This window comes from Leopardus geoffroyi, chromosome D2 (genome assembly GCF_018350155.1).
Source record: "Leopardus geoffroyi isolate Oge1 chromosome D2, O.geoffroyi_Oge1_pat1.0, whole genome shotgun sequence".
NCBI classification, from domain to species: domain Eukaryota; kingdom Metazoa; phylum Chordata; class Mammalia; order Carnivora; family Felidae; genus Leopardus; species Leopardus geoffroyi.
Genome location: NC_059334.1, coordinates 87,381,683 through 87,393,827, shown reverse-complemented (window position 1 = coordinate 87,393,827; position 12,145 = coordinate 87,381,683). Strand labels below are relative to the sequence as shown.

Here is a 12,145-nt window from a genome sequence, read left to right as displayed (position 1 = left end):
CCCCCAGTCCTGGCTCCTCACATGAGAGGAAATAGGTCTGTCAGCGGGCCGCAGGCTCCACCTCTGCAGCGGGCACCGTGGCCCCCGGACCGGATGAGACCCCTCCCGCTGGCGTCCTTGTACCAGACTCCTCTGGGGAGGCAGGGGCTTGCCCAGGGCCGCCTCCGCTGTCCTCCGGGTCCGGGCTCGCTCCCGCCACTCCCGCGGTGCTCCTTCGTCTCTGGGGAGGACACGCGGCACGTTAGCCGTGGGGCCAGAAGCAGCCCCGGCACAGTTTCCCCCCAAACCCTTTCCCGTCCCTCCACCCAGACGGGAGGCGCCCGTCTGCTCCTGTCCCACGGCGCCAGCTCCGTGCGAGGAGACAACACAGGCCCCCCCCCACCCCCAGCCCCCGGGGCTGAGCAGCAGGACCCTGTCCCCAGGGAAGATGTGGGCTCTGGCTGAGCTCAGGAATCAGAGGCCTTCACGGTCCCCATGACACCTGAGTTCCTTCCTTCCTCTCTCTCTCTCTCTTCCTTTTTTTAGAGGGGGGGTGGGGGAGAGGGAGAATCGCAAGCAGGCTCCATGCTCCGTGCAGAAGCTGACGGGCGGGGGGGGGAGGCTGGATCCCACGACCCTGGGATCATGACCTGAGCTGAAACCAAGAGTTGGACGCCCAACTGCCTGAGCCACCCAGGCGCCCCAAGTTTCACTTCTATGGCCGAGCTTCTTCTGTTCGTCCCCAATCCCCTCCACCAGGGAGCCTCCACGCTGCCGGCACAGCTTGGCCCTGCGCGGCGACCTCGCTGCCCCTGCACGGTGACCTTCCAACGCTATCCGCTGGACTCACTGCCTGCCCCGCGGAGGTGGGGCTGCCGCACCGGATGGATGCGTGTGTAATTTCTGGACTAAACGGAAAGACCAGCCCCTGGTTTGGCCGTGGTTGCCGCTTCCGGGATGGGGTGGGGTCCCAGCAAATCCTCACCTGGCCCTGGGCTCCACCCAGCTCGCATTCTGGAGTCTGGAAGCTCTCTCCCAGCCCCACGCCCCTGCGAGGCTGCTTTCTGCCTCCACCGCTCCCAGGAGGTTCCTGAGTCCCCTCCCCCAGCTGAGCCAGGCTCCACCGCTCACCTCCGCAAATGGAGCTGTGACCTTCCACGACCTGGCCCCTGCTGTGCCCCCGGACAGGGGCTCCACCCGAGCGTCCACTACCCCTTACCCACTCCCGGAGAGGCACAGGGGGACGCTCCGAGGGCTTGCATGTGCGCAGACAACCAGGTGGCGTGACGGGGGTCCACGGGGCTGTGCTGAGTCTACGCCACAGGACGGGACTCTGCACGCTGTCACCAAGGGACCACAGAACGCCAGCGCAGGCCCGAGGCAGAGAAACCAAGAAGACAGTGCTCGCTTGCCCTTGGTATTCAAGAATCTTCTCCCACAGAGCTGTGCAGCATCCTGGGCGCCGCTCGAGCCCAACCTCGTGGCAGGAAGCACACGTCCTCCCGGCCACACGCCACGGTGACCACAGCCACCCCAAGTGCCACCTCCCTGCACGCTGTCCAGATTGTAGGACTCGCACTGACACAGGGCAGAGCGAGGGAGTGAGGGGGTCCAGAAGGGCGGGTTGGGCGGGTGTCACAAAGCACCATAAAGAAAGGAGCCTGGAGGGAGGTGGGGAGGGGGACCCTCCTGCAGCACCGTGAGAGGCGCCCCGGCGGTCACGGTCATGCCAGTACGTTTGCTCCAGAAGGGCCGGCAGAGCCGCCCTGCGAAGCCACCTGTGCTTGGCCCACCCCCACTGGAGCTGGTGGTGAAGCAGCAGATCCGGGACTCCAGCTGGAGGGCTCTCTGGGGGACCCGGGGGCCGGCCTGAGCTCCAGCCGGGGGCCTGCCTGGCATGTGGCCGATGACCAGTGTGAACGTGCCCTGGAGCCGGGACTCCAGGCATCAGCCGCACGTCCGTCATCAGGACGACAGCGCGGGGGGTGAAACATGGCGAGTCCTGACCAGTTCTGAGGGCCGGACACCTCCCTCCTTCCACAGGAAGGGTCGGGCCCCGTCAGCATGTCCGGCGCGGGGAGGACACGGGCGCACCCCCGCCACACTCTGCCTGGGCAGTCTGTCCCATCAGAGTTCCCAGAGTAAACGCACTCGTGCGGGGAGATTTCAGGACTGAGGAGGGTCTATTCACACGGGGTGTGGCAGGCGGCCCCAGGGATAGAGCAGGAGCCCTGTGACCCCAAGCCCCGGGGAGGAGGGACGAAGAGGCTGCCCGGACCCAGGCGGCACTTACAGGGAGGTGCAGGGGGGGGCAGGACCCTGCCCTCCCTCTCCGCCTCCTCTCTGATCTCCTGCTGAGGACCCCCATTGGCCAAACCCAGCCAGGAGGTGAGGGGCACTGGGGTGCCGTGGACGCAGTCCACGCTGGACGGCCTCCTGGGGCCCAGAGCGCAGTGGAGACGGGCGGCCGGTGGAGCTGGAGGACAGAGGAGCTGGTGAGGACAGGCCCCGGCCCGGCCCCCCGCGAGGCTGACCACAGCTGCAGGCAGCACACAGCCACCCAGGCAGGGGCAAGAGGGAACTGTATCGGTGGGTGCTTCTTTTTTTTTTTTTTTACATTTATTTATTTTTGAGAAACAGAGTGAGACAAAGCGTGAGTGGGGGAGGGGCAGAGAGAGAAGGAGACACAGAATCCGAAGCAGGCTCCAGGCTCTGAGCGAGCGGTAGCACAGAGCCCGATGCGGGGCTCGAACCCACGAACTGGGAGATCATGACCTGAGCCGGTCGGACGCTCAACTGACTGAGCCACCCAGGCGCCCCGACTGCATCCTTTTTTTAATTTTCAACTTTATTCTTTAGAGCTAGAGACAGCGAGCAAAAGCGGGCCGTGTGTGAGTGGGGGAGGGGCAGGGGGAGGGGGAGGGCCTCAGGCAGGCTCCAGGCTCGGCACAGAGCCTAACCGGGCTGGGGCTCGATCCACGACCCCGGATCATGACCTGAGCCAAAACCGAGAGTCGACGCTCAACTGACTGAGCCCCCCAGGCTCCGGGGAGCAAGGCTTCAATGCACAACCTTCCTTAGAAGAGCCCCGGGAGCCAAGTGATCGGGAAGAGGGCAGGAGGGGATTAAGAAAGAACAAGGAATCTGAGAAGACGCTGGGTGGAGCCGACGCAGAGCAACGACCCCCCCCCCCCCCCCCACCGAGGCCTGTGCCCACAGCCGCCCGCCCGAGGGAGCCAGCCAGCAGAGCACCCCAGAGGAGGCAAGAGCAGAGCCTTCCCCAGAGAGAGGCAGGCCCCGCCAGATCACTCACCTTATGCGCTGCTCCCTGGGGGCCAAGGCTCCGCTGTCCTCCGCTCTCCTGGCGGGAAGCCCCACTCGCTGCCGTGGCGCCAGGGCCGGTAGGACGCTCCTGAGGGAGGACGTCTTCCTTCTACCGTCACAGACCCCGCGGTGAACACTCCACCGTGGACGGCACGCGCTAGAACACAAACACGCAACACGTCCGAGCAAGGCCCGTGGGGGCCGATGGGGAACGCCCACGGGCACCCACGGAAGCCCACGGAAGCCCAGGGAAGCCCGAGGCCTGGCCGCTCCCGGGGCCCGGCAACCCGGGGCTCCTGCCTCGGAAGGCTCTGGGTGGCTGGGAACCAGAAAGACGAGTGGAGTCGCAGAGAGGACGGCCTCCTCCTTGTTCATAACCAGACGGGGGGAACTGAGGGAGGGCGGGGGTGGGGGTCAGGCCCCGGGGACTCAGTGCTGAGCTGGCTGCAGCCGGACACCCACACTGCCCACCTCCAGCGCCTCCCAGGTTGGAATCGGTCGACAACACTTTGGTTTTCTCCCAAGAGTTTTCAAACCTCAGGACGGGAGGAAGAGCGGCACAATGAGCCCCCGAACACCTTTCACGGGGAAGGAAGTTTTCCATCGGCCGGACCCCAGCCTTTCAGACCTACTTTTCCTAACGGCCCCCCACGGAGCGGGGCCACAGACACCGCGGACCACTGGACACGCGTCCCTGCCGTCCGTGGGGGCTGTGCCGTGCAGCGCCACAAACCACAGTAACCGCTAGGATTCTGTGCTCCCCAGGGGCCGATTTCTGTCCCCCTGGAATGGTACCGCCCCCTCGTGTGAGTGTATGAGCTATATTCACCAGTAAACGTTCTCTTTCTTTGTCCCTCCATCCACACGCGTGCGTGCACACACACACGCACACGCACAGGGTCTGAGTTTCGGGGTAACTGTAACCCCAAACCAGGCAAGCATCCACCACATGACAAATGCCGACAGGGCACAGACATCTACCTGACGTTTTAAAAGATCACGAAGAATGGTATTACAATGTTGGCAAGATCAAGAAAATACACCCGGCTTTTAAATTTTACCTGAGAACGTGTCTGGAGCCGGAATGTTCTATCTCCTTCGTGTTCAGAGCCGCCTTGAGGTTTGCAGGTAACTCTGCCGGTAAGAGCTGCTTTGCAAGCACTTCCTCCCGCTCCTTCTCGACAATCTCCTGCCTCAGCCTCCAAAAGCGCCTGATTTCCTCCTCGCCCGGCCAGTCTTCTGGGGAGGCAGTGGACTTGCCCAGCTCACTCAGGTCCAGCTTTTCGACAGGAGGGAGGAAGTCTGCCTTTTCTTTTAACCTCCCCCTTCGATCCTGAGAATTAACAGCGTCTTTGTCGGCCACGCGCTCTGCAGACAAACACAACGGGGGAGGTGGGGGCTCCGTTGGGTGCGTCGCGGCAGCTGGTCAAGTCACCGGTAGACACAGTGCTGTTGGCCGGCTGCACCTCTACACTGCCCCCCAGAGCCGCACGACCCTGGTGACCGGCTCCCTCCACCCTCCGGCCCTTCCACTCCACGTCTATTTATACAGATAAAGCACACTTCTCTGTTCCCCCAGCCCCCCAGCCTACATCTTGTAATAGCTTTATTTCTAATTAATTCTTGGCCCAGGTGCCTACTGTGTGTGCTTGGCAAGATCGCTGTCAACCCTAAACACTGTCCTCTCCAGGTAAGTTACTTGAAAGGAAGCTCACCAGGAACACTCTTGCCTTTAGGGTTACGCTCCACTGTCCCCTCGCGGATGAGCAGCCCCCACCTCCCGCCCCCGCCCCCACCAAGGCAGAGTGAGGTCACAGGTCAAGCTGACACAGACTACTTTTTGGCTTTAGGTTCAAACTCGGAATACAGACACTTGGCATCTGGCCATCCTTTCTGAGAAATGACCCTGGATTCTGATCCGTCATTAAGAGACGAGGCCGGTATATTCTTTGGGAAACAAGGGTGTTCGCGGTTTGCAGCAGCAGGCAGGCAGTAGACGAGGCAGAGGCACGGAGCTGTGGGCGCCCTCCTCGTGCCCTGGGCCCTCGCCATCCCGGGGTTTGCCAGACTCACCTCCTACCAGCACCCGCACATCTGCGCCTGGGTGTTTCCTCCAGCCCACGAGGGCCAGCGTGCAGGGCTGGGGGCTGTGCGCCTCTCTGTTCGGCGAGGCATTGCTGGTCTGGAGCCCGTGTGCCCTGCTCCCCCACTCTGCTGTGCAGTAACCCCTGGGCCTGTGTCCGAGCGGGAACCCTGTGACTGCTGAGGCCTTGTGAGACCCAGGTCCTGACCCGGTCCGTGGGGGCAGCACCCGAGGGGCTGTGACTGCTGAGGCCCAGTGGGGGCTTCCCACCTCTGTTGGCCTCCTCCCCTTCCCCACGTCCCCCGCTTCAGCCTCCATGCTGCCGCCTGGATCATCTCTCGAATCAGTTACTGGCCCTTGAATCCTGACTCAGGAACTGCTGTCGGGGGACACAAACTAAGACACTTTGCAAATACAATCGGTGTTCACAATGACACATTCTGGGGTCATTTGTTTGGATTTGGGAAGAAGATCAGCACTTCCTAATTACTTTGGCCATTCCTTATGTTTACTGAGACGGACTTAGTAATTCACACACTCTGACTTTATCACATGTGTAACTATCATGGCTGCTTCAAGTCTAGGCGTTTTCTTAATCTAGGAGCTGTGTTTAAGCAGTAAAGATTTCGATGCTCTGAAGTAAATTTTCAGAGCACTCACTTTTTTTCGTGAGCATTGAATCACAATTCTCTTTTACGTCTACTTTGTCTGAGTGGAACCACAGTGCTCCTTCCCGGTTAGATTATCTCGTGAGCACGTGAGATCGCCTGGCTGGATGGTCCGCACGTTGAAAACACAGGATCAAATGTTGAGTGAGCGTGCGCCCAAAAAGTGGCAAGGCCACGGCCCCCTGCCCACGAGTAAGGGCGTGTCACTGCTCCTGTTGTGAAATAGTTGTCGGACGGGCCGAGGGAATTTCCTGAAGCAGGTGCCTGGTGAGGCTTGCTGGTGAGGAGTTTCATTCGATTTACCCAGTGAACTTTTACCAGATCCCACCCTAGACGGGCTCTGCAAGGGGCGCGGAGAGCGCAGACCCATGAACACAGAACCGAGGGAAGACACAGCTCCGACAGGCCGGCACGGACCCCCGATCGCGGTGTGAGTCCAGCAGAGGCCACGCGAGGCCCAGCGTGCTCCCCGTGACGCCACTGAGGAGACAGACTCGCTGGGTCCTGGTTTTAACAAGCAGCGACTTCAGTTCTAATGCAGTTTGGTGCAGTGACGGTCCCACCAACCTGGAGAAGCTGACCCTCGGGGAGGAGGCCGCTGCATGGCCCAGGCCTGCAGGAAGGCCAGGATGGCACCCAGTCCCTTCTGCACGACGAGGGGGGCGGGGAACTCCAGGGGGCAGTGTCTCAGGTTCAAGGCTCTCAGTGTGGTCACGTTCCCTGTGAGAGAGGAAACCACACCTTCACACACTCCTCCACGGAATGAAACAAGGAGGAAAGATTAAAAATCCTATTGGGAATTTGGGGTAAAATGATACGACAGATGTCTGAGCTTTGCTGTAAAAAAAAAACAAACAACTCTGCAGCGGAGGCAGATCGCACAGGTGAAGACCAGGCGAGTCACAAAAGGAAATAAATGAAATAGAGTGAAGAGAAGAGACGGCAACAGCCCTGAGGCAAAAACCAGAATACGAAATTGCTGTATCATCTGAAACGCAACAAAACCTCGGGGAGGACAATGTGACCCATACTCAGGAAACAAGCGTCACTAGAAACTGTCCCCAAGCAGCTCAGATGTTGGATTTAGCGAACAAAAAATTCCAAGCAGTCACAAATATGTTCAAAGCCACGAAGGAAGCCATGTTTAAATAATTACAGAAAAATATGGTAAAATGACTCAACAGGGATGAAATGTCGACAGAACCAGAAATTATAAAAAAAGAACCAGCTAGCAGCTCTCGAGTTGAAATTGCAAAGACCGGGGTGGAAAGTTCTCTAGAGGGACCCGGCAGCAGACACGAGACGGCAGAGGACACAAGTGAGCTTGATGATGGGAGAGAAACGCCATGAGATGGGGAGAACTCCAGAGGCCCACGGGACGGCCTCACGTACGCTGGTGTACACGCCCGGAACGAGAGCCACGGAGGACCCGAGCGGGGCCCGGCACGCTCTCTGAGGAAACCACGGCGCACGGGCCCCCCGCTCGCTGACAGACGCCAGGGTACTGTCCAGAAGTTCACCCCAAGTAGGTGACCGCCAAAGGCAGTCACGCCTGGAAACATCAGAGTCACCGAAGACGCAGAGAAACGAGCTTGAAAAGCACAAAGGAGCAACAAACCATCACACACACGGGCACAGGAGTGACTTCCGGGTCAAACAGTGGAGGCCAGAGCCCAGTGAACGGCACGCTAGTGTGCTGACAGAAGGCGCCTGTGGGTCAAGCGCCCTGAGCCCACCCGGACGGCCCTGCAGGAACACGGGCGAGAGGCAGCTGTCGGATCGCCCGAGCTGCCCGGCGGCAGTCGGTGACCCGGCTCAGGGACTCCACGTCTCCCCCGCCGTTCGCACAGTTTCAAGTCCAGTTGACCGCCCCTGGACGGAGGGAGAGAGTACAGCAGCAGGGGACAGAACCCGTGAGCCGCAAGGCCAGCGAACACAAAGTAGCAGGATCTGGAGCAGAGACGAGAGGGGACGGGAAAAGAAGGGCAGACTCGAGGCCCGCAGGACAGAGTGGAGATGCCGACACCCACCGAAGGGCGGCCCAGGAGGAGAGAAGAAAGGATGAGAAGGAAGCAAGGGCTGCAGAAAGAATGTCAATAGCCAGGGGTTGTCCAGCTCTGATTAAAGACCCCACCAAAGGTTCCAGAAGCTCGGTGAAGCCCAAATAAAGCGGATGCAAAGAGAGATGCGCCCAGGCACACCGCAGGTAAACTGCTGAAAATTAAACACAAAGAGAGGAGTTTTAAGCAGCCAGACGAAAAAAGATTCATCGGTTTTAAAGGAAAAACAGTAAGACTGACAGCTGGCTTTTCAGCAGAAGTTAGAAGCCAGAAGATGATAAAGACATTTTCAAAGTAGTGAACACATCTCTGAAACCTGGGTTCTCTACTCAGCCAGACAGCCTCCAAATATGATGGAAAATAAAGACGACTTTTTAGAAAACCAAACTTGAAGACTTCATTACCAAAGAGGAAATGATAATACTAAAGGGAGATCTTCAGGCCACGACGGTCATCCCGGGTGAAAGCAGGCAACTTGAGAAACGAAGGTTAAACATGTAAGAAAATATAAATAAATACTGACAGTTTAAGATGCGTTTGTGGGATTTATAACAAGATGTAAAAGCAAATCTATGAAGAGCAGCCCAAAAGGCAGGAAGGAGGCAATGGAACTAAAAGTGGTGAGAGTCTGACTTCAGCCGACGGTCATCGGTCAAGGATGGACAGCATAGTGTCTAGAGAACCACTAAGTGATGCTGCAAACAGTACAGTGAAAACTCTGCTTCCCGCAATGTTGGCGTAGCTCCAATCTGATCAACTCCCTGCAGATAACCAGTCTGCAGAAACTGGGCAGAATATACACCACCCGTGGGCAAGCCAGAAATGAAAGGCAGGCAGAAACTAGAGGGGGAATGACAGCTTCCAGAAGAGAAAGACACAAACGCGTGTACCATCTGTATGGCTTTCTGCCTGACGGAAGGCCCCAGAGGGCCCCACGCGGGGCAGCTGTAACAGACAGAAACCTATGTGACCTTGTAGCGCCAGAGGACAGACCACAGAGCTACTGCACCAGCCAGAAAGCGAAGGGGTGCACTCCAGACAGAAGACCGCCAAGGGGGGCCCTACATCGCCGTGCAGACAGCCCACGTGCAAATCCCTGGCACGGTCCTGACCTTCCCGCACACAGCACGGCCGCACCTGCTGCCCGATGCCAGAGAGACAGTTGGGAGTCCGGGTTCTCTCAACTTAGCTATTTAAAAAAAAATTTTTTTTAAGTTTATTTATTTATTTTGAGAGAGGCAGAGACAGTGCAAATGGGGGAGGGGCAGAGAGAGGGAGACAGAGAATCCCAAGCAGGCTCCGCACTGTCAGCTTGGAGCCCGATGTGGGGTCGAACTCATGAAACCGTGAGATCATGACCTGAGCCAAAACCAAGAGTTGGACACCTAACTGACTGAGCCACCCAGGTGCCCCTCAACTTACCTATTTTTAAAAACCAGTACTCTAAAGAGGAAGATAACAGAACCCAGAATCTCCACAGTGTATCTACCACAACATCCAAGATATAATCCAAAAAAGTATTAAAGGAAAAATTTGTTTATACTAAATGAAAAAAAAGAACTCTGCACAGGAAAATAGAAACTATTTTTTTAATATGAAAATCCAAGGACTGAAAACACAGTATCTGAAAAAAAATTACTAGACGGTTTTCACAGCCAGTTAGAGATGACAGAAAAAGATGCATGAACTTGGAGATACCTATCTATCTTCTCTGAAGAGCAGAAAAGTTACCTTTTTAAAAGGTACAGAAGGTCAGTAATCTGTAGGACAATAACAAAAGGTTGGACAAATAAATAGAGATAGGAACAGAAAAATATTTGAAGAGTTAATGACCAAAATCTTTCTCAAATTTGGCAAAAAGATGTGAATTTCAAAACTGGGTAAGTTCAACAAACACCTAGTAGGAAAAATATAAAGAAAACCACAGCTAAGGACCTCAGAGTCAAAGCACTGAAAAGCAAAGATACAGAGAAATCTTGAAAGTAACCAAGGCCAATGGACACAGTTCATAAAGGAGGACGAAGAGTGAGTGACCTCAGAGGCCTGAGGGCAGTGGAACTTCTTTAAAGTCCTGGATGAAACAAATTCAACCCCTATTTTTAATCAACAATGTCCTTTGAGAATCAAGGCAAGGGGTACCTGGGGGGCTCAGTGTGTTAACTGTCCGACTCCTGATTTTGGCTCAGGTCATGAGCTCACGGTTTGTGGGTTCGAGCCCTGCGTTGGGCTCTGTGCTAACGGCGTGGAGCCTGCTTGGGATTCTCTCTCTTTCCCTCTGTGTGCCCCTCCCCCCACGTTCCCTGTCTCTCAAAATAAATAAACTTAAAAAAATTATTTACATCAAAAAAGAACTAAGGCAAAATGAAGACATTTCCAGAAACATAACAACGAAAAGTCTGCCAACAGACTGATTTTAAGAAATCTGAAGAGGGGTGCCTGGGTGGCGCAGTCGGTTGAGCGTCCGACTTCAACTCAGGTCACGATCTCGCGGTCCGTGAGTTCGAGCCCCGCGTCGGGCTCTGTGCTGATGGCTCAGAGCCTGGAGCCTGTTTCCGATTCTGTGTCTCCCTCTCTCTCTGCCCCTCCCCCGTTCATGCTCTGTCTCTCTCTGTCCCAAAAATAAATAAACGTTGAAAAAAAAAATTTTTTTTAAATAAATAAATAAAAAATAAAAAATAAAAAAAAAAGAAATCTGAAGAGAAGTTGTTGAGGTTGAAGGAAAAGGATACCAGCTGTATCTTCAGGAAAGAGTGAAGAGATGTCTACCTGGAATGCTACACGGTAAGCAAATCCAAAATACTTTTTTCTCTTAGTTTCTCCAGAAATACGTGACTGCGGAAAGCCAAAACTGTAAGTCTGTGTTGCAGGTTTATAACATAGTAGACCTCATCTGTAGGACAGGCTGAGTATAAGGGGGACCGGAGAGAGTAGGCCGGTACGGCTATCAGGTGGTGACATCGGGTGGTGACACAGGACAGCGCTAGCTCGAAGCACGCGTGGTATAACCCTGACAGCAACCGTGAGACGGTAAAGGCACGTTAAGAAGAATAACTAAAAAGTCAATATAAAAGTTAGAATAGAAGTCTAAGTAATACCCAATCAACATGCAGTTATTGGAACAGAAAAAAAGCATTGAGACAAACAGCAAAGAGTAAAACGACAGCCCTAAACCCATTCATGTCCATGATTATACTAAATTAACCAGTCTAACCACTTCCATTAAAAGGCAGAGACAGTCTGACTGGACAGAAGACCAAGACCCCGCTACATACTGCCTACCAGCCACGCAACGGAGAGGCTGCACGCGACGGAGAGGTTCGAAGTAAGAGAGTGGAAAAACACATCACGTAAAGAGTAGACAGAAGAAGGTTGCAGCAGCCACACCAGTCCGTCCTGAATGGCCAGCAAGCACCTGACAAGGTTCACGCCGGAAAACACCCGGAGATGCCGCGTTTTGGGGCTTGTGGGAGCAGCCACGGCAGCACTTGGGGGAAATCACGGTTGTCACAGCACAGGTTAGAAAAGAAAGGCTGAAAACCAGTCATCTAAGCCTCCAACTCAGCAGGTTAGACAAAGAACAGCAAGTTAAACCTAAAGAAACAAAGACAGCAAAGAGCAGAAGTATGAGACGAAACAGGTGCGGAAAGGAGAACATCGTCTTCTGCTTCCTCCTCCTGGTCATTCACAGCAAGGAAAGTGAATAAAAGTGAAGGCACCGCCCTCATACGTGTCCCTGCACATCCACCCCAAGACCGCAGTGCTGAGCCCAAGCTGCAAGTCGCCAGGACAGCTCATCGGGAGGATTCAACTTAGAGACGGTTCAAAAGGAGGGTCCTGGGTGGGGGATGGGCAGTGAGGAGGGCACCTGTCGGGAGGAGCACCGGGGGGTTGCCTGGAAACCGATGCGACAGTAAAGTTCCTATTAAAAACAAAAAACAAAAAACACGAACGGAGGGTCCTTGAAACAGACATCGTCCGAGGGCCGTCAGTGGCAGAGCCCTCCAGGAAAGCGAGGGGAGGGCGAGTCCGGA

The 12,145-nt window shown here is 55.8% G+C and overlaps 1 protein-coding gene across 10 annotated transcripts in view; it reads right to left on the bottom strand.

The window, feature by feature from the left end:
• LRRC27 (leucine rich repeat containing 27) overlaps positions 1-12,145 on the bottom strand; it is a 39,002-nt gene that overhangs the window by 17,380 nt on the left and 9,477 nt on the right. For all 10 annotated transcript variants that reach the window (XM_045439306.1, XM_045439309.1, XM_045439305.1 and 7 more), the window contains 4 exons: positions 6,622-6,774; positions 4,365-4,671; positions 3,293-3,460; positions 22-220 (listed from right to left, as the gene is read on the bottom strand). In XM_045439306.1, the coding sequence (XP_045295262.1) occupies positions 22-220; positions 3,293-3,460; positions 4,365-4,671; positions 6,622-6,774 (827 nt within the window). The remainder of the gene's footprint in view (positions 1-21; positions 221-3,292; positions 3,461-4,364; positions 4,672-6,621; positions 6,775-12,145) is intronic.